Source organism: Leptodactylus fuscus, chromosome 6 (assembly GCF_031893055.1).
Source record: "Leptodactylus fuscus isolate aLepFus1 chromosome 6, aLepFus1.hap2, whole genome shotgun sequence".
Classification (NCBI taxonomy): Eukaryota; Metazoa; Chordata; class Amphibia; order Anura; family Leptodactylidae; genus Leptodactylus; species Leptodactylus fuscus.
Window position 1 is genome coordinate 52291920 of NC_134270.1, and position 22584 is coordinate 52314503.

At 41.1% G+C, this 22584-nt stretch overlaps 1 protein-coding gene across 4 annotated transcripts in view; it reads right to left on the bottom strand.

Annotated features, from left to right (window-relative positions):
* The window catches only part of CAMTA1 (calmodulin binding transcription activator 1), a 1244145-nt gene that overhangs the window by 934834 nt on the left and 286727 nt on the right, over positions 1-22584 (bottom strand). For all 4 annotated transcript variants that reach the window (XM_075279917.1, XM_075279916.1, XM_075279915.1 and 1 more), the window contains exon 3: positions 2513-2580. In XM_075279917.1, coding sequence (XP_075136018.1) covers positions 2513-2580 — 68 coding nt within the window. The remainder of the gene's footprint in view (positions 1-2512; positions 2581-22584) is intronic.

Here is a 22584-nt window from a genome sequence, read left to right on the forward strand (position 1 = left end):
ATTAGATGTGTTACACTTTGTTATTTGTGTTATTTGTGTTATTTGTGTTATTAGATGTGTTACACCTTGTTATTCCACCACTTGGCTTGATTATTTTGAACCAAGTTTTTCCACCAAAATAAGGTGCACTCCACTATTAAATATACTCCGACAAATGTTATTACTTCCCTGAGCCATGTACAGATAGTAATGACATTTCACTCATAGGGTTGAGCCGATCTTGAGATTTCAAGATCGATTTTAAAATCCGATTTCCGATCATTTTCCAGCCGATCTCGATCCCGATTTCGATCGTGAAATTTGCTCGATTGCCGATCGGAATCCGATCTTTTCCGATCCCGATCTTCAACCCTAGTCAATGCTTTTCTATGGGAAAAGTCACTTTTAGGGTTGAGCCGATCTTGAGATAACCTCCGATCTCGATCCCACTGGAAAAGATCGGGTCGGAATTCCGATCGCGATCGTGAAATTTACTCGATCACCAATCGGAATCCGATCTTTTCCGATCCCGATCGCTCAACCCTAGTCACTCGGTATCAGTAATGGTGCCCAGACAAACTAAATTAATAGGGCAAAAATTCTGGCACTCAATTGTAGCTTCCAAAATATCCAAAATTTATTTAATTCACAAATACAAAACGTTTCTGTCCATACTCGGACCTTCATCCGTTTATCTGATGAGGGAAATATAGACAGGTATATAATAGAAGCCATCAGGTATAGGCAGGAGTGGAAGCTACATTTGAGTGCCAGAATTTTGTAGACATCTTTAAAAATTGTGTTTGAAGCATGGCATGTATCTAAAACACTTAATAGGTATTATGTATAATTAGCATTTTTCGGCACATTGGGGCCAATTTATTATTAAATTATTTTTATGCCACTTTTTAAACTTATTTTTGGCTCCTTGGGTTGGATTTATTTTGTGATAAATATATCAAGTTGTTGGAATTCTATACAGGGGGCACCTGAGTTGACTTAGGATTTTTTGCTGTATTTTTTTTAGCCAAGTTAGAAGTACAGGGTGGGCCATAAGTATGGATACACCCAGATATGGATACACCCAATGTCTCCGGATCTCACTCCCTTGGACTTATATATCTGGGGCCATTGACACGTTGACAATTCAACACAATGGGCAGCACTTTGAGCACATCTTTAGTGGGTTACTGTCATTGCTCCATGTCACAAATAACTCGATAATGAATAAAGCTACGTTAAAAATGAGCACACTATTGTTTTTCTTATGCAATTTTCCATGTGTTTGATGTGTAACATGACCCCTTACCAGTGAAAAAAGTAAAGTTGAATCCAAAATGGGCGACACCCATCCTCAAAAATTTCCCCCTTTCCCATGTACTAATATGCCACAAATAGTAAGGTGATATCAGCAACCACTTCCATTTTATCTGGGTGTATCCATACTTATGGCCCACCCCGTAGAGTGTGCTTATGTAAAAATTTTCTGGCTATAAAAAGTCACAACTAGTAAATTAGAAATACATCTATGAGCCATCTATGCCAGGACCATACTGTAAGACCGCTTGGAAAAAAAGGCACATTAGGCGCAAAGCATTGTAAAAATGGAAATGATACAAATTGAATGATAACTTGGCCCCATTGTGAGCTAGTACTCTGGTGCACTGTACAAAGTGGATATCCTACACCTTGTTATGTACTTGTATATGATGGGGGGAGGTGGAGCGTGATGTAGAGATGCAAGGATCAATAATAGTAGAGCCCTCTATCATGCGCTGCCCCCTTAGGCGGTGTACTAGGCATAACATAGCGTAGGCATTTTGCCTTCAGTGTTATATTAAATGGTGGCAAACCACATTATAGAAGAATCCTCTTCCAGCAGGACTGCTGGGAATCAGAAGCCTCAAGAGAACACAATACAGTAATACACAGCCTGCCTACATTTAGATCCACAGGGCTTCCTGGGGTCACCTGTGTAATCTAATATATAGTGCATGGACACTAAATAAAATGTTCCCATTGTTTCATATTCTGAACACCTTGCCATCAGAAGTTCCAGTTGTGTTCTCTTACATTAGAGAACTAGAACAATATGACAGAACCCCACAACAGGACATCAATGTATCAGATTATAAGTCAAAGGGGGCATGTATTGGCCAATAGCATTTGTTATGTTACAAAAAAACTATTGGACGTGCTATATGTCAAGATATGTAAGCATATAGTATAATCAATTTGTTTTCAATATTGATCAGCATTGTAATTTTCATCTAAATTTCTATTAACACAAAATAAAAAACATAATAATAACAACAATATCAATATTAATAACTTTTAATATATATATTATATATATATATATATATATATATATATATATATATATATATATATATTTTTTTTTTTTTTAAATTATATATATATATTGTCACCAGAAATCAGGTATTTTCACTGGCAGACAATGACCACCCTACAAACAACATCAGACTACTATGACAAATCCTACTAGTTAAGTTTGGAAATACCGTCCTACCTTGTTTTAGGGGAGGTTGTCAACCATTCTTCATGCTTTTCAAATGTTATTAAATAAGCTGCAATTTCCTACAAAAAAAAGATATAAAAAATATGATCACAATTATAAATGTACAGAGTTTTTCCGTTGCAAAATCAAAACAAAATTCCGACACAGTAATAGCAGACGATCCTCATAAACAAGTAGAAAAGAACACACAAGGCACGCAAGTTCAAGGCCCGGCTTCGTCTTGTCTCGGCTCATTGAGTTGGATTATGCTGAGTAAGACCTTCTGCCTCTTATTTGGCAGATATTTCTATGTGTTTGTCAGTGATATATATTTTGACAATCTAGTGAGCATTAATGTTTTTCTTATGTGTGCCGTGGCATTCAAGTGCATACCCAATGATCCTGCAAACTGCTTAAACACAGAGCCAGGGCAAGAAAATGCTGAAAAATGAAAATAGTGGTTGATAATTTGGAAAATATATTGACATAGGGACCTAAAAAAAAATAGCAGGGAATAGCAAGTTGGAATTTATTTGTAGGAATTCTATTTGTGCAGGTTATTTGAGTTTTTTACGGATTACTCGGCCATATTAATAGAGTTTCTCTTTTTAATTTAATCTCTAAACCTTCATAGTTAAGGAGTACTATATATTCATATGTCTCCTCTGGCACTGGTGTCACCAACAGATTCTCTGGTGTTAATAGGCTTGTTCTAAAAATTCTGAGTTAGACTGAATTCAAGTTCTTCTCTGTCTCTTCAGACTTCGAGTGGAGGCCCAGGCTGGTGTGTAAATATAAAAAGTGGTCATAGTCACCCTCCTTAGCCTCTGTCGCAGTGTCTGGTGCAGGTTTCCAGGCTATTTTTGGCTTCTTTCAGTCTCCTGAATGACATCAGAAGCTTCATATGATTAAGCCTCAGTGGTCATGTGGGACGTGCCAATATCATAATGCAAAGAGGACTAAGACCGCATTGGACACTGTAACAGAGCCCAGGAGAGGTGAGTATAACATTTGTTTATGCGCATCCCCTAAGCTTCTGCTGATTATTCTTTCATCATGAATATTTACAAAACAAGTTTTGCGTGGTTTGCCCTCTAAACTCAACCCCAACTATTATTAAAAGGTTGTCTGTAAATGCAACCTTTATCCAAAAATCCTATTAGGCGTGTGGAATAGCTCGTGACAATGTCTTAAAACCAGAGCAGCATCTATGACCCATTGCTTGCTCGAGTGCCATGTCATGCTTCATATTCCCTGCGGTGTAGTTGCAGTGTTCGATGAGTTAAACCCTGACCCACAACTCAAGTGAGATATGTGGGGTTTCGAGAAGCTGTCTAAGGGCCCCTTCACACTACGGATACGCTGCCTGATTCTGAACGTTAAAACACAGTCAGAATCAGCGCGTATAAAGCAGATCCCATTCATTTCAATGGGAGCCGGCATACGAGCGCTCTCCATTGAAATGAATGAGCTGCTTTCTACTCTACGAGCGCTCCCATTGAAGTGAATGGGAAGCGCTCGTGTGTACGGCTCGGACTGAGTCGAGCGCCGGGCCCCTTCACACGGCGAGCCGTACACGTGAGCGCTTCCCATTCACTTCAATGGGAGCGCTCGTAGAGTAAAAAGCAGCCCATTCATTTCTATGGGGAGCGCTCGTATGCCGGCTACCATTGAAATGAATGGGATCTGCTTTATACGCGCTGATTCTGACCGTGTTTTAACGTTCAGAATCAGGCAGCGTATCCGTAGTGTGAAGGGGCCCTAACTCTTTTCTTGATCCTAAACTTGATCAGCCACATCAATAATAAGATCTTCTGGTGCAAGCCTTTGGCCTAGACACCAATCATGGCACAACCCAACTCATCATTTGAAATATTTAGGCTGATACCAACCCCTATCCCCTCTCTGGTAACACAGTACATTATGGAGTCCAACAACACCCATAGCACGAGTGATTGGATGGGGAGAACAAACCAATCTAGGCTCTATTTCTGAGAAAGGGGATTGGTGTCAGCACTTTAGCAGTAGTATTCTCCACTTTTAATGCCAATTATTTTATCAATTTACATGAAACTTGCTTTACTGAAATATTATTTTCTAGGACCAAGAACTGACATAGATCAACTCTAAAATCAATGATATTAAGTGTCTTGTTATTTTATCAAGTATGTAAAAACATTGAAAGGATTGGCCGCTTTGGACAATACAAAAGGATCCACTAATAATAAGCAGATCATAGGATATCCCACTCCTAGGACCCCCTGCAATCAAATGTAACCTGGAACAACAAGTGATACATTTCCCTGCAGTGCCTCCACAGGGGAAACAAAGAATTACATATGCACAGTGCCTAGAAAAACTCAATGGGTTATCCATGTAATATACATGTGTTGCGGGCCCCCCCAGAGTGAAGAATTCTCTAGTTAATCGATGAGGAGTCTGAACAAGGTCCCCATCCAATTCCCTAAAAGCATCTTTGAAATAATAGAGAGACCCCTTTAAGTATTTTTGTTTCCTCTCTGCCTGAATGGAATACTATTATCCAGGATAAACTGCTACAAAGAATTTTTTCTAGACAGTTACACAAATAAGATCGAAAAGATGAAACCGGATTCTCCCACCACAAAACAAGTCATGTGAAATTACACCAATAACTTCACACACGTTCCTGTTCTGCTGAGAGTGTAGCAAAGTCATCAAGCTTTGAGAAAGGAAAAAAATGCGCGGACACCTGAAGGTAAATTAAATATTTATAAACACAACAACATCTTTGCAGATGGAATTACTGATTTATTAATAATTTCCATAAAAAGCCAGTGGGTGACATCCACATAAGTCATATCTTCTGCTTTCAGGCAAGATTCAGCCCATTAATTTCAAATCCGGATTGGGTGCGTCTCTGATTTGCTAACAGTAAATTGGCAGAGCCTGTCACTCAAATTAAAGGGGACTGAACACCCGAAATGCAAAATTTATTCAGAACCTTGTAGGACGTAACCATCAAAGCTATTGTCTCCCGGGAAATATTAATGCTCACCAATAAAATAAACCCAACTCTGAAAAAAAATTTGCTGAATTGTTGCCCCCCCCCCCCCCAACCGATAGAATTTATATCTTGACATATTCCCTGAACAAGAAACTGTAACAGTCTGTAGACATGTCATATGTTCTTTACATACAGGAAAATTTTCGCATCAGGAAATCTATCTATCTCCTATCTATCTATCTATCTATCTATCTATCTATCTCTATCCTCTATTATCTATCTATCTATATATCATCTATCTATCTATCTATCTATCTATCTATCTATCTATCTATCTCCTATCTATCTCTATCCTCTATTATCTATCTATCTATATATCATCTATCTATCGATCTATCTATCTCCTATCTATCTCTATCCTCTATTATCTATCTATCTATCTATCTATCTATCTATATATCATCTCTCTATCTATCTATCTATCTATCTATCTATCTATCTATCTATCTATCCTCTATCCTCTATTATCTATCTATCTATCTATCTATCTATCTCCATTCTATCTATCTATCTATCTATCTATTATCTATCTATCTATCTATCTATCTATCTATCTATCTCTATCCTCTATTATCTATCTATCTATCTATCTATCTATCTATCTATCTATATATCATCTATCTATCTATCTATCTATCCTCTATTATCTATCCCCTATCTATCTATCTATCTATCCAGCGCCGCACCTCCCATGAGGCGACCTGAAACGACCGCTTCAGGCGGCGCTATGTCAGGACCTCAGGGAGGGCGGCATTTTTGATCACCTAAGCCAGTCCAGGATAAGCTGTCCTGGACTGGCTTAGCACCGAGCGGTGGTTTGGGGAGGCCACTGGAGCAGCGCTGCTCCAGCAGCCTCCCCTCATGCTCAGGCAGAGAGCAGGTCATCTCCGTGCCTGCTCTCTGCCTGCGAACGGTGCTAAGCCCCACCCCCTTCATTTGGCCACGCCTCTTCGCTTTCTGTAGTTTGCCTCGGGCGGCGAAAGGGGTAGGTTCACCCCTGTATCTATTATCTATCTATCTAGCTAGCTAGCTATCTATCTCTATCCTCCATTATCTATCTATCTATATATCATCTATCTATCTATCCTCTATTATCTATCTATCTATCTATCTATCTATCTATCTCCATTCTATCTATCTATCTATCTATCTATCTATCTATCTATCTATCTATCTATCTAGTCATGAATGGCAGCACTCCAATCAGATGCAAAAATCTAGTGACTTTTAATCCAAGACAAGTGTGACATTTTGGTCCTTATAGGAACCTTTCTCAACCGACTTGCACCCATATTTTACTTATATTTTATCTTTGCTGCTTTAAAATTTTCTATCTATCTATCTATCTATCTATCTATCTATCTATCATCTATCTCTAATTTATCTACATCTAGCTATTTACTGTTTATATAAATTTTATATCTATATCCATTTAAGATGTAGCTTCTAGTTACTCTATCTATCTATCATCTATCTATCTATCTATCTATCTATCTATCTATTTATCTCATATCTATTATATGAAAATTTATAGTAATGGACAACTAAACCAAGATTACATATTGTAATAAAATAGAAATTGGGCTAAGACTCACAATATCATTTGCAGTTATTCCATTGCAATTACATTATCATACTTATATGTAGCTGCCTGCATTAGAATGAAAACGGTGATTTTAGTTCATTGATAATCTGGCTAATAGTCAGTTCCAAATTAAGTTTGGCAGGTCCATGATCATTAAAACCTGAATTGGTTCCTAAGCTCTGATAAAGTTAGGGCGAATAGCTTTTTGGACTACGCGATATCATACAAATGCTACCTGAGACAAAGCCTGGATTTGTTTTCCTTAATTGATTCAGCAAATGCACATTTGCATTTCATGTAAATAGCAAAATTATACAAAATGATTTAGTAAGAGATTTGTACAAGTAGCTGGAATCACATTTTGAGTGCACTAAAGGGATTTTCTACCCTAGATACTGTAATTATATACCCCCCAGCGTTGATCATCTGGACAATGGGAAACTATAGAGTGGTCTATATCTCGCATGCGGTAATGGAAGTTGTGATAGTGTTTACTTAATGTACACCTTTGATTTTTTTTATCTAATAGACTAGTATATTTTTAAAAAATATTTATTTACTATATCTTTATGGTGGTCAGAGATCCATTTTCCTATATAGAGATAGAGTTAAATGATAAAATTCCCACTGTCTACATTCCCCCTAGAGGGAGCTAAGGAGCTTACTTAACACCGTTCACAATTAAATTCATTAATAAAACAGCAATCAATAAATTCCTAAACACCCCCTAGTGATGACAGCCAGGGAATATCATATAAAATGTATGTGCTGCCCAGCCAAGGACAACATCTGCAAGATGTTTGTAAGTTCTCCCTCTGTTTGTGAGGGTTTCCTCCGGGAACTCCGGTTTCCTCCCCACTCCAAAGACATATAGTAAGGAATTCATATTGTGAGCCCTATATCGGACAGTGACTTCCAATATTTGTAAAGTGCTGCAGAATATGATGGTATTATACCAGTAAGCAAAAAAATAATTAAATATGAGGGTATTCATGGGATTTGGGGAATTCAGGGTCATCAAATGGACGAAACATGCAGGGCATAAGCTGCATCCACCAAAATGAATCCTGTGGGGGTCCATATCTAATAGATTCTTTGCTCCTCTATTTCCCTCATAGGCTCAGGTAGTATAATGACATCATTGTGTCACCTGAGCTAAGATGCAATTGACGGGCCAAACACGAAAAGAGGCCTGAGGTCTGCACCATATCTGAGACAGGGAATGGGGATAACATGATTATTTTTTATTTTATTGTTTACCCTGTGGGAGAGCATATAGGGAGCATTGTACTATGTTAGGGGCCATTATGCTGTCTAAGAGGCCATTATTCTTTATATGGGCCACCAAGTCCTATTATACTGTGTGAGGGGCCACTAATGGCACATTATACTCCCTGTAGGCTAATAAGGAGCATTATACTGTGTGTGGCAACCACTGGGGCCTATGAGGGGCCACTGATAGCAGATTATACTCCCTGTAGGCTAATAAAGAGCATTATACTGTGTGTGGCAACCACTGAAGGCACATTATACTGCCTGTAGGCTAATAAGGAGCATTATACTGTGTGTGGCAACCACTGGGGCCTATGAGGGGCCACTGATAGCAGATTATACTCCCTGTAGGCTAATAAAGAGCATTATACTGTTTGTGGCAACCACTGAAGGCACATTATACTGCCTGTAGGCTAATAAGGAGCATTATACTGTGTGTGACAACCACTGAGGCCTATGAGGGGCCACTGATGGCATATTATACTGCCTGTAGGCTAATAAGGAGCATTATACTGTGTGTGACAACCACTGAGGGGCCTATGAGGGGCCACTGAAGGCACATTATACTGCCTGTAGGCTAATAAGGAGCATTATACTGTGTGTGGCAACCACTGGGGCCTATGAGGGGCCACTGATAGCAGATTATACTCCCTGTAGGCTAATAAAGAGCATTATACTGTGTTTGGCAACCACTGAAGGCACATTATACTGCCTGTAGGCTAATAAGGAGCATTATACTGTGTGTGACAACCACTGAGGCCTATGAGGGGCCACTGATGGCAGATTATACTGCCTGTAGGCTAATAAGGAGCATTATACTGTGTGTGGCAACCACTGGGGCCTATGAGGGGCCACTGATGGCAGATTATACTCCCTGTAGGCTAATAAGGAGCATTATACTGTGTGTAGCAACCACTGAGGGGCATTTAGCCAGTCATTTGTAGTTATAAGTCCTGTTATGTGATGAGTCCCATAATAATGAGTGGCTGAAATTCTCTAATATAATCCCATGAATGGCCAGGTTGCTTTCTCCTTGAAATTCAACACACTCCTCTCCTTATCCTTATAACTGGATTGACTGTTCAAGTCCATTTATCGTTATGTTAACTATATGCAACCCCCTCACAGGAGTTACTAATGGTTATTTGGCCATATAAGTGCCTTACATGTTATGATAGTTTGTATATGTTGCCATGTTCATACTGTATTCATTTGTGTAATGTTGTTAAGCTATTGTTCTCTGGTTTCACTTGTCCTAGTGAGCTGTGGTTTCCATAGCAACACACACTATAGTGGGTGGATCTGTAGCTGGAACAGGAAATAGTCATAGCAGAGAGAGGAAGTAGTATTCTGTAAGCAGCCAGGGAAGGAGGAGGAAGGAGAAGTGTGGCAGTGGCCATCTTGTGTTTAAGACACTGTGTGCTGTGAGGATTGCCACAGCAGCAGTAGGGCAGAGAAGCTGTGTGACAGCGCCCTGCATCACTATCAGTAAGAGGAGAGGATTATATCAGGCTAAGCAGAGCCAACCCTGGCAGCCTGCACCGACCTCTACTAGGTAAATGAGCCCCTGCAGTAAGCCAGAATCTGGATCTGCAGACATCTTAGACTCTCTGCTAACACATGGGAAGGTGTCAGCCAGCTACAAGCCACTGTGCCACAGCTCACTGCTACAGGACAAGTGACCAGCAGATGCCTGTTACAATAAAGCAGTGAGCACTTCTACTGATCCTGGCCTGCACATTGCCTTCCTTGCAGCTAAGCCCTGGGCAAAAGCTCTTTGTTGGAGTAGAGCACTGGCACCCACATCACCATCTCAGCCCAGGAACCAGCGGGTTTCTCAATACTAAAACTAGCGTCACATCTAACTGACTCTGCCTATTACCCTGTGCACCTCTCCTGGGAGTTCCGGTGCCTATAAGGTCACCGTGACAGTCCAGCTTCCTGCACGGTTCTCCCGGGGTGGTCGCACATAGATGTAACTTGAAGCTCGTGGTACATGTAGCACGGTCTCCCTACTTCCTTGCGTCATTTATAATAATGGTGTCTGGTTACGAGAAAGAGACGTTTTAGAGCAACCTTACACACCCAAGACCATGTGAAACTGCTACCATTGCCCCTTCTATAGCTACAGGCAGGATATAAAGTGATTTGATTGGCCCCATAATATTACATAACGTTACATTCAGAGTATAAAACCATTGAAACGTCTGCAGATTCTATCAAGTCCTACTTATATCCAAGTCTTTGCTTCTACACACACAGGTCTACTTTGGATCAGTTGACAAGTTACTCCATATTTACCCTAAATATCCCGTCTTTTGATGTAGTCTTGAGCAACAGTCGCTTGCCGACACAACACAATAAAAGGATAAATACATTTCCCTTCCGCTTTCAGCTTCTATAGTATAAAGTAACAGTACAGAAGGCGAGTACATGATTGGTAAAAGATGTCAATATCGTTTTAAGCTCCATGAAAATAACGTGTTTGCATAGGAACCGTATCATTTGTAGAATAGCAGAAAATTATAGAACAAGCCACTAGCATGGTAAATGCCGAGTACAAAGGGACGAGATAACCAATAATACATAAGTGGATTCTTCATATGAAAGGCAGACATTGAGGATGGCAGACTGTATTGTACAAAATATAGATGAATGCTGTCAAGGTTTGTACAGGTTTTAATATATCTTTTCTCAAAAATGTAAAGAAATCTATATCAGTCAGATAGACAGCCATTTTCGACAGTTATGATGCTATAGATTGGTCACAGGGTCATAGAGATAATAACAATGAGCTTTTAGAGATGAGCGAACACTGTTCCGATCAGCCGATCCGAACAGCACACTCCCATAGAAATGAATGGAAGCACCTGGCACGCAGACTTTGCCGGCGGCCGGACGCTTAACCCCCGCGTGCCGGCCGCTTCCATTCATTTCTATGGGAGTGTGCTGTGAGCGTGCTGTTCGGAACGGTTGTTCCGAACAGTGTTCACTCATCTCTAGCTTTTACGGCTTTATACTTCCGCGTGACTCTCTGTGCCTACTCCTTTTCGGTTTTATTCCCTCTCCATTGCAGTAATTCATCTAAACCAACTGTGATTAAAATTCTAGCTGATTTGGTAAGACCATAATGTCTCTTGAATATCCTGGGCAGATTCATAGTAATGGGGATAACTACTTGGTTAGCAGACATGGCAGCAGCTATGGGGCTCAACAACCAAGGGGCCCATTTCTACTAGGTACAATCAGCAACAACTGTGGATGATGGAAGGATATGTGGAGTAGAAAACTGAATGCATCTCCATTACTTGCCTAGCACATCATGACACCTTCATGTGTCATCATTAGAATTATTTTCTTCATATGCTGTGATGTTACAGTGTACACAGTGATCTTTTTGTGTGTGCATTACCCATGTGCTATGATATAATAGTAGGAATTATCCCTATACTGTGATAGCTCTGTGTTTATTATCTCTGTACTGTGACATCACTGTGTCTGCAATCTCTATATGGTGACATCACTGTGTCTGCAATCTCTATATGGTGACATCACTGTGTCTGCAATCTCTATATGGTGACATCACTGTGTCTGCAATCTCTGTGTGGTGACATCACTGTGTCTGCAATCTCTGTGTGGTGACATCACTGTGTCTGCAATCTCCATGTGATGACATCACTGTGTCTGCAATCTCTATGTGGTGACTTCACTAAGTCTGCAGTCTCTATATGGTGACAGCACTGTGTTGTACTACCCTGCTATAGTGACATTGCTGTGTTTATTATTCCTTTACTGAGACATCACTGTGTCTATTATCTCTTTACTGTGACGTTACAGTGTACAGTATCTTTGTACTGTGACATCACAGTGTGTAGTATCCTTGTACTGTGACATCACTGTGTTTATTATTCTTGTACTGTGACATCAAAGTGTGTATTATCTCTTTATTGTGACATCACAGTGTGTAGCTTCCCAGTGTCTAAAGCAGACCATTAGAAACTAAATGTTGTCCCTCCAATATAGTGTAATCTCACATATAGTGACCCTGATGTGTGCCACCACCAGAAAGCTATATATATTGATGGGCAGGGAAAAGAATGACAAAATGAGGGTACTGTGACTTTTTAATACGACATATACTTTTTGGGAATTTATCTAATAAAAATAGTTTTCTTGCACAACCTCACATTACATAGTACCCTCTTTCTGTCCTTATTTTCCCTTCCCATTATTACCATATATAAAGCAGACCACTTTTCCAGTTTTAGACTTGCGCCATTACAAGTTTTGCTATGGGGCTCACTGGTCACTTGTTACGTCCCCTGTTCTTAGCTGTTATTCACTGGGGCAAGTATTACGTTCACTGCCCTGTTTCTCTGTACATGGAGTTTTATAGCACTGACATCTTTTTGCAAATGATAAAATGAGATTCAAGTCTAAGATTAGTTCTATAACTTCCATGCAATATTATTAGAGATGAGCGAACAGTGTTCTATCGAACACATGTTCGATCGGATATCAGGGTGTTCGCCATGTTCGAATCAAATCGAACACCGCGTGGTAAAGTGCGCCAAAATTCGATTCCCCTCCCACCTTCCCTGGCGCCTTTTTTGCACCAATAACAGCGCAGGGGAGGTGGGACAGGAACTACGACACCGGGGGCATTGAAAAAAATTGGAAAAAGTCATTGGCTGCCGAAATCAGGTGACCTCCATTTTAGACGAATAGTGGATTTCAAATCCGGGTCATATGAGAATGTGAACTTTGTGACTATGAGACAGGGATAGCTGTACAGGCAGGGATAGCTAGGGATAACCTTTATTTAGGGGGGAATGTTATTAAAAATAACTTTTTGGGGCTCTATCGGGTGTGTAATTGTGATTTTTGTGAGATAAACTTTTTCCCATAGGGATGCATTGGCCAGCGCTGATTGGCCGAATTCCGTACTCTGGCCAATCAGTGCTGGCCAATGCATTCTATTAGCTTGATGAAGCAGAGTGTGCACAAGGGTTCAAGCGCACCCTCGGCTCTGATGTAGCAGAGCCGAGGCTGCACAAGGGTTCAAGCGCACCCTCGGCTCTGATGTAGGAGAGCCGAGGGTGCACTTGAACCCTTGTGCACCCTCAGCTCTGCTACATCAGAGCCGAGGGTGCGCTTGAACCCTTGTGCACACTCTGCTTCATCAAGCTAATAGAATGCATTGGCCAGCGCTGATTGGCCAATGCATTCTATTAGCCCGATGAAGTAGAGCTGAATGTGTGTGCTAAGCACACACATTCAGCACTGCTTCATCACGCCAATACAATGCATTAGCCAGTGCTGATTGGCCAGAGTACGGAATTCGGCCAATCAGCGCTGGCTCTTCTGGAGGAGGCGGAGTCTAAGATCGCTCCACACCAGTCTCCATTCAGGTCCGACCTTAGACTCCGCCTCCTCCAGCAGAGCCAGCGCTGATTGGCCGAATTCCGTACTCTGGCCAATCAGCACTGGCTAATGCATTGTATTGGCGTGATGAAGCAGTGCTGAATGTGTGTGCTTAGCACACACATTCAGCTCTACTTCATCGGGCTAATAGAATGCATTGGCCAATCAGCGCTGGCCAATGCATTCTATTAGCGTGAACTGAGCTTGTACAGGGGTTCTAGTGCACCCTCGGCTCTGCTACATCTGATGTAGCAGTGCCGAGTGTGCATCAGATGTGTAGTTGAGCAAAACTGACTCAGCACTGCTAAGTCTCTGCATTCACATAGGAATGCATTGGCCAGCCTTCGGCCAATCAGCGCTAGCTCTGCCGGAGGAGGCGGAGTCTAAGGTCGGACCTGAATGGAGACTGGTGTGGAGCGATCTTAGACTCCGCCTCCTCCAGCAGAGCCAGCGTTGATTGGCCGAATTCCGTACTCTGGCCAATCAGCACTGGCTAATGCATTGTATTGGCGTGATGAAGCAGTGCTGAATGTGTGTGCTTAGCACACACATTCAGCTCTACTTCATCGGGCTAATAGAATGCATTGGCCAATCAGCGCTGGCCAATGCATGAAGCAGAGTGTGCACAAGGGTTCAAGCGCACCCTCGGCTCTGATGTAGCAGAGCCGAGGCTGCACAAGGGTTCAAGCGCACCCTCGGCTCTGATGTAGCAGAGCCGAGGCTGCACAAGGGTTCAAGCGCACCCTCGGCTCTGATGTAGCAGAGCCGAGGCTGCACAAGGGTTCAAGCGCACCCTCGGCTCTGATGTAGCAGAGCCGAGGCTGCACAAGGGTTCAAGCGCACCCTCGGCTCTGATGTAGCAGAGCCGAGGGTGCACAAGGGTTCAAGTGCACCCTCGGCTCTGCTACATCAGAGCCGAGGGTGCGCTTGAACCCTTGTGCAGCCTCGGCTCTGCTACATCAGAGCCGAGGGTGCGCTTGAACCCTTGTGCACACTCTGCTTCATCAAGCTAATAGAATGCATTGGCCAGCGCTGATTGGCCAATGCATTCTATTAGCCCGATGAAGTAGAGCTGAATGTGTGTGCTAAGCACACACATTCAGCACTGCTTCATCACGCCAATACAATGCATTAGCCAGTGCTGATTGGCCAGAGTACGGAATTCGGCCAATCAGCGCTGGCTCTGCTGGAGGAGGCGGAGTCTAAGATTGCTCCACACCAGTCTCCATTCAGGTCCGACCTTAGACTCCGCCTCCTCCAGCAGAGCCAGCGCTGATTGGTCGAGTTCCGTACTCTGGCCAATCAGCGCTGGCCAATGCATTCTATTAGCCCGATGAAGTAGAGCTGAATGTGTGTGCTTAGCACACACATTCAGCTCTACTTCATCGGGCTAATAGAATGCATTGGCCAATCAGCGCTGGCCAATGCATTCTATTAGCGTGAACTGAGTTTGCACAGGGGTTCTAGTGCACCCTCGGCTCTGCTACATCAGATTGCTACATCTGATGTAGCAGTGCCGAGTGTGCATCAGATGTGTAGTTGAGCAAAACTGACTCAGCACTGCTAAGTCTCTGCATTCACATAGGAATGCATTGGCCAGCCTTCGGCCAATCAGCGCTGGCTCTGCCGGAGGAGGCGGAGTCTAAGGTCGGACCTGAATGGAGACTGGTGTGGAGCGATCTTAGACTCCGCCTCCTCCAGAAGAGCCAGCGCTGATTGGTCGAGTTCCGTATTCTGGCCAATCAGCACTGGCCAATGTATTTCTATGGGGAAAAGTTAGCTTGCGAAAATCGCAAACTGACAGGGATTTCCATGAAATAAAGTGACTTTTATGCCCCCAGACATGCTTCCCCTGCTGTCCCAGTGTCATTCCAGGGTGTTGGTATCATTTCCTGGGGTGTCATAGTGGACTTGGTGACCCTCCAGACACGAATTTGGGTTTCCCCCTTAACGAGTTTATGTTCCCCATAGACTATAATGGGGTTCGAAACCCATTCGAACACTCGAACAGTGAGCGGCTGTTCGAATCGAATTTCGAACCTCGAACATTTTAGTGTTCGCTCATCTCTAAATATTATAGTCATTTATGGCATTGCTGAACTAAAACTTCTATAGAAAAGCTTCGAGTCACATTGGAGCAAGTTGCTGCAGTTACTCTACATTTTAATGGAAAATATTTTCTGCTACATAATACAGATGTGCAGTCAAGTTTAATGAAACTTTCGGCAAAATTGCATGTGTGACTATGACACACAAATGGGAATCTGTACGACTTTTGCTGAAATGCCAGGCCTACAATACTACACAGAACAAAGTTAGGTTGACTCCTTCATCTCCAGTTGTGAAGGAGTTAATAATATGAACAAACTTTGTGTTTTTTACAAGTAAAACATCCCAGTCCACTAGTAATATGTATGTATTAAATAAACATACAGTCTGAGCCCTGCGGGATTGTCCGCATTAGATCCTCTCTAAAGTAGTGAGGACCTAAAACCAGAAATCCTGCAAACCGGAGCTTTGCAGTTCAGCCTCTACATATGAAAGATCCGCCAGCACTCACATGCTACATCTCCTATTATTCCACAGGAACAATGGAAACTAAGTAGGAATAGCGCACATTTATCTCCAGGCTTTCTGAAGGCTTGTAGACACAGCTTACATGGTTCAAGCTTAGACAGAACTTGCCCATCAGCCACAAATGCATTAAAGGTGATGCAACCCAGACAATATCTTTGCTGAACTGTGCCAAACACAGGGGAATATATAAAGTACAAGGTTTTTATAGATATCCTCTGGTGTTGGTGCTTGTAAATTCCTTTTTTTGCAATCAACCATGATTTAAAGGAGCCATCCACAGCCAACAATCCCCTTTTTGTTTGGCTGATTTCCCCATGGTTGGCCGATCAGAATAATCAACTAGAAATTTTGTGGAGCCCTGAAACCAGGTGTGCAAATCCACTGCAGCGCCGCCACAACTGAAATGTATGGGACATCATACAGATCCCAGACAAATCAATAGGGGGTTGTGACAAGGTGACAGGCAGAGTGCTGGAGTCCAGATATATCAGTCCCAGGTTTCTGACTTATGTGTGGTCCAGGGTGGATCTGGAGTAGGCCTCAGCCCAGGTGTAGATCCTGGGCTCATTACTGGGCCAGAAAAAGGCTTCAGTTTCTGCAGTTGCATGGGGAGAAAGGAGGTGTATGGTTCTGTCCTGTAACCCTTAGTCCGGTTAGACTATATTGCACTTGTTTTGTTCGTGTGGCTGGAAGTAAGCCACATGTATAGTTAGGTTATCAGTTCTGTTTAGTTAGTTGCTCAGACGAGCAGGATATTTTTTTTTTTATTTTTGCCTGAAGTTAAGGCTGTATTTTGTTTTGCTCATTTTGTGTCTGAAGTCAAGGTTTATTTAATTTCTTGTGTTTTTTTTTTCTAAATAAAACAGTTTGCTGCATATTTTGTGTCTCTGTCTTGACTGTTTGGGTGCGCACCACTGCTTCTACTGAGCTAACTTCCCCACAGTGTCCATGTAATGCATAAACATGATAGGTCCTCAAGACCCAAATCTGATCTTTGCAGCTATTCTCTGATCTAGTTATAAAACAAAAACTAAAAAAAAAAACAAAAAAAAAAAACCTACTAATTCACAATTATCTAAACAGGTTTTGGAAAATACGGTAGATTAGCTAAATTATGAGCTAAGCTCCATGAATCCTCACAGATATTATCAGAAGCCTTATCAAAGTCTATTCTTATGATGTCATCTAAAAAAGCCACACCATCATCGACCATTTACCAACAGGACAATCTGATCTCACTATAAGGCTATGTTCACATCTGCATTGTGTGTCAACCTATTGTGAATTCAACATAACAATGGATTCGACAAAAAAAAGACACAAATGGCTACACAATCATACCAAAACGCGTTGTTTTTCATGATCCATCAATGGGTATCTACCAAAAAAGTGTCCGTTAGTTTTCATTTTTGGCAGATCCATTTTTGTTTTGTATTCTTCATTTTGAGCATGTGCGGAGAAGACTAAAGAGGGAAATGGATTGTAAAATGGACACAAATGGATTAGCATCCATTTATAATCATTGTGTGCCCAATTTCCACAGACCTCAATGGTAAAAGAAGATAGATATGTTACTTTCCATCATGTATTCTTATTTTTTGGACAGAGCAAAAGTGTTGCAAATCCCACTTTGGCTGCCATCCAATAAAGTGGATACATGGTGGAATGGAATATTCCAAGCACACACCAGTGGATGGTTTTAAAAACCCATTAAAATCAATGGGGATTTTAAACAACCCGTTCAAATCAGATTTCACGATCTTTCGAAGGATCACAAAAACTGGTTATCTGCAGAGATACCAACGCAGATGTGAAGCCAGTCTATATAATGTACCAAACTGAATCAAATCTTTACCTGTACTGTACTGTCCATAACTGTACACAATACCAAAGCATTGTATTTCTCAAACGTGAAACCATTGGCACATTAGTAACAGACCCCTAAATGAGTCTCCCCCATGAAGGTATCAATGGAATCACATATTGCACTATACACCCTCATCAAGATTAATTGATCGGATATTGCCCATTTTGATAAGTAATTTTTTTGCGGTATTTTTTTAAACCTGGCTGCTGCAATGCTTGACAAATAGCGTCATCCGACATCTATTTTTTATCTGCCATCTTTTTCACATTTGTATAATTCAAAGTGATCAAAGACCTAAAAACATTTAAAAACAAATTTATAAAATCCGAAGCAAAAGCACCTGCTCTCCAAATGATTAAATGTTTGCAGTTTTTCTCCAATCTGTTAACCCATTTATTAAAATAAAAAATTAGAATTAATTCATAACATTTTCTATTTTAACATTTGGAAAAAAATTCCATATTTTAAGCCATTCCAAACCTTTAAGAATCTAAAATTCGCTCGCCATACTAAATGTAATAATATTATTAAGCATTTGCCGCATTATACATTAGCGTGACATATTTAGTGAAAACATTTTGAAAATCGAAACCCACACCTGATTAAACCTAGATAAAGGTCACTTCTACCCTATATTATAGCATATGCGGAGAGAATAATGGGTGAAATTGGAGGACAGCAAATGAGGGAACGGCATTAGATATTTTTCTTCTATAAAACTAAAATTTACATTAACGGGGCAATTTTCAAGCATTTCCCAATGAAACCGTAATGACTACATTTTCCATGTATAGCAAATAGATTTTACTTTAGCTAAATTATGACTACTCATGCCAATAATGATACACGAATTTCTGTAATGCTTATGCACCTTTATGTTCAAGTCTATTATTCAGATACAACCGGGACAATCTAAATATGTATTGAAATGCCAATATAACCATTCTCTAAGCATTAGGGATATTCCAGGCTATGGTATGGTCTATATATGCAAAAAATATATACTTTGTCATATACTTTTCCTATTACTTCTATCTTAATCTCATGATGGGATACTCTCTAGATCTACATTAAAGAGGATGGACCAAGTTTTGAAGTTATCCCTTACCACTCGCTTAGGGGACAGCTTCATAATCAGTGGGTGTCTGATAGCAGGGACCCCCACCAATACCTACCTCCAGCACTCTTATTGACAATAATTGGAGTGGTGGGGAACATGCTCAGCATGCCACTCCATCAGGACTGGGAAACTGGAACCCTGTTTTATCAATAGGAGCTCATTTCAAAACTTGGTAAACCTTTAAAACATGTAGCTGCTTACTGTCCACCAATGTCCCAGGATGTATTGTTACTATAGGGGACACATATCATTATGTTAGATTTTATACCAAGGACTGATCGCGCTAAGACAGTGATGGTGGAGAAACAGTTCAGACTTAGAGTGGTAAGCGAATTAATTGTAGACCTATATAGATCTTTTTGGCATTTCTGGAAATTCTTTTAACAAAGAATCAAATGAAGGTTTGCGATTTGAAGGACCTTTCATGTCCTCGGGCACATGCAGTTTTATATACCACTAGAAAGCCGACAGTGTGGTGAATTTAGCACCCTTCTGTAATGTGCCCCGGCAAAGTGCTAGTCTGGGGTTCCTTACTGCCCAGCCCTGACACTAAGTGGTGAGTAATGACCCCCCCCCCCCCCCCCAATGCTAGTCTATGGACGAGTACTGTCAGGAGGAGGGGGTGTTCCTGAGGACACGAAAGGTCCTCTTTAAAGTGTACCAACATCACCTCAATATTGGCTACTGGTTGAAATAGACACATGGTCAGAAAGACCATCAACATAGATAGTTACATACATGATTGATTGGATGAGAATGTAGATCCAGCAAGTCCAAACTATAACCCAGAGGATTATAAACTGGACTTTATAACCTGTGGCTTCATCCAACTTCATCTACTATGTATGTAACTATCTCTGTGGATGTTATTTGTTCTCATACTGTTCAAATTAAGATTAGAGGGGCTCTATCAGCAAAATTATGCTGATAGAGCCCCACATATGCGTGAATAGCCTTTAAAAAGGCCATTCAGGCATTGCTAATGTTATATTAAACTACCCCCCCCCATTTTAAAATAATATCCTAAAAAAGAATATGATAATCATACCGTATTGTCCTCGCTGGGTGGGCACGCACAGTCCGACATCATCTTTAGCCACGCCTACCTCTTCTTTCTTCTTGCAGCGATGTCCTCGGGTCCCGTCTTCCTCGTCTTCTTCTTCCGTCTTCTTCTTCCGGCGTCATTGCTTGTAATCCCGCGCCGGCGCAGTAGCTACTGTTTCCTTGCTATTCCTCGGGTCCCATCTTCCTCGTCTTCAATCCCGCTCTGGCACAGTAGCAGGGTAACAGCAGCAGGGGAACTGAGCATACTCAGTTCCCCTGCTACTGTTGCCCTGTTACTGCGCTGGTGCGGGATTACAAGCAATGACGCCAGAAGAAGAAGACAAGGAAGACGGAACCCGAGGACATCGCTGCAAGAAGAAAAAATATGTAGGCGTGGCTAAAGATGACATCGGACTGTGCATGCCTGCCCAGCATCCACAATACGGTATGATTATCATATTCTTTTTTAGGGTATTATTATAAACCGGGAGTAGTTTAATATAACATTAGCAATGCCTGAATGGCCTTTTTAAAGGCTATTCACGCATATGTGGGGCTCTATCAGCATAATTTTGCTGATAGAGCCCCTTTAAGGGTACAACATTTCCAAAATTAACAAACATGAATATAGGAGTGGAGTAGAAGAGATCAAATTCATATATATGCAGGTTATGTAACTGGGTGACCAAAGACACAGTTCCATAGACTCCAAAATGGCTACCTATGACTTCCTGTTTGCAGTTTCTATACCCTAGAGCGCAAACTTCTATACTTAGTACATGAACTACTGCATAGACTAAGGGGAAGCAAGCATGTACATTTGCCCTCATATACAGTGCGTTTATAATTTTGGTGGACATGTTACATGAACTTTTTTTTTATTACCATCATTACAATAAGTCAGGACGGGATCATAAATGGTAAGTAATTTTTATGTGATCCAATGTAACTGGTGATAATACATGATAAATGCAAGTAGAGATGTAACTCCCAGGCCTAGAACATATAAACTATTTTCATGCAATAAGCCCATATTGTTGTAATATCCGCAGATCTATATATTATACGTTACAGTATTTGGTGTACCTCCTCTAACAGCTAAAGAAGTTGGCAGTAATAAAAAGTTATGAAGTTTCGAGCTTAAGCTCATATTGCTTCATCTACTCTAATTCTCTAGTTACTGTAATTGCAATAGATTAAGCGTCTCTGTGTTTTACAACTCTACAATGCAATGTATATTATACAGACGTTCATTTTGGGGATCTATGATCATCTTGTTAGTATTGCAGTAAGTCAAACAGGATTGGAATATGAGATAAGACAGCTTTGCTGACCTGAGCTATTTCATAGTTGCATGGGATTTTAGACACGTAACATAACGGAACTGTGATCTTTCAAGGCAAGAATTAAAGGGGTTGTCTGGTCTGGAAAACAACAGGTAACTCTGAATTGATGGGGGAAGCTCAGTAAATACTCCATCTGTTAGATCAGAGTAGCTACATAAAGACTCTCAATCTCACTGGAGAATCCAGTATGTCAATCCATTACATGGAAAAGCAATTTATTTTAATAGACATTGTGTAATACTTCATTTCCCCTACGGGAGGCACTACAGGTAGTTAACCATTTACTGCCAGATTCCTCCACAAGATATTTCATATTGCACAGATATAACCATTTGTGGCCAGATTGTTCTTTTAGTGAAAGAGGATTGCCCAAAATGGACAATTCTCTACTATAATAACTTTGCAATATACTTCACTAAAGAGTGCCTGTGTCTTTAATTATGACTTTACTCCTGTCTTTTCTTATCTGAGTGATTTTGGGCTATACTCCATACACAACCAGCATCAGTTTACAATGTAGTCTATGGAGATGGGAGGGAGAAGGAGGAGGAGAAAAAGAGCATCAAAGATTTGAGGCCGTCTACAAAATTAGTGAGTCATTTCTGTCTGGAGAAGGTCAGATACTAATCCTTATCAACCCAGCTGACTAGTGAAAGAAACTGTCTCTATATAGTGCATTTGTCTCTCTGCTTTTAGGAACTTTTCTTGTTCCTTCCCCCTCCATACACTTCTATTGTAGAGGTTTGATCAGTAGCAGAAGGAGGCAAATAAGTGAAGAAATACAAGACATTAATACAAGACGA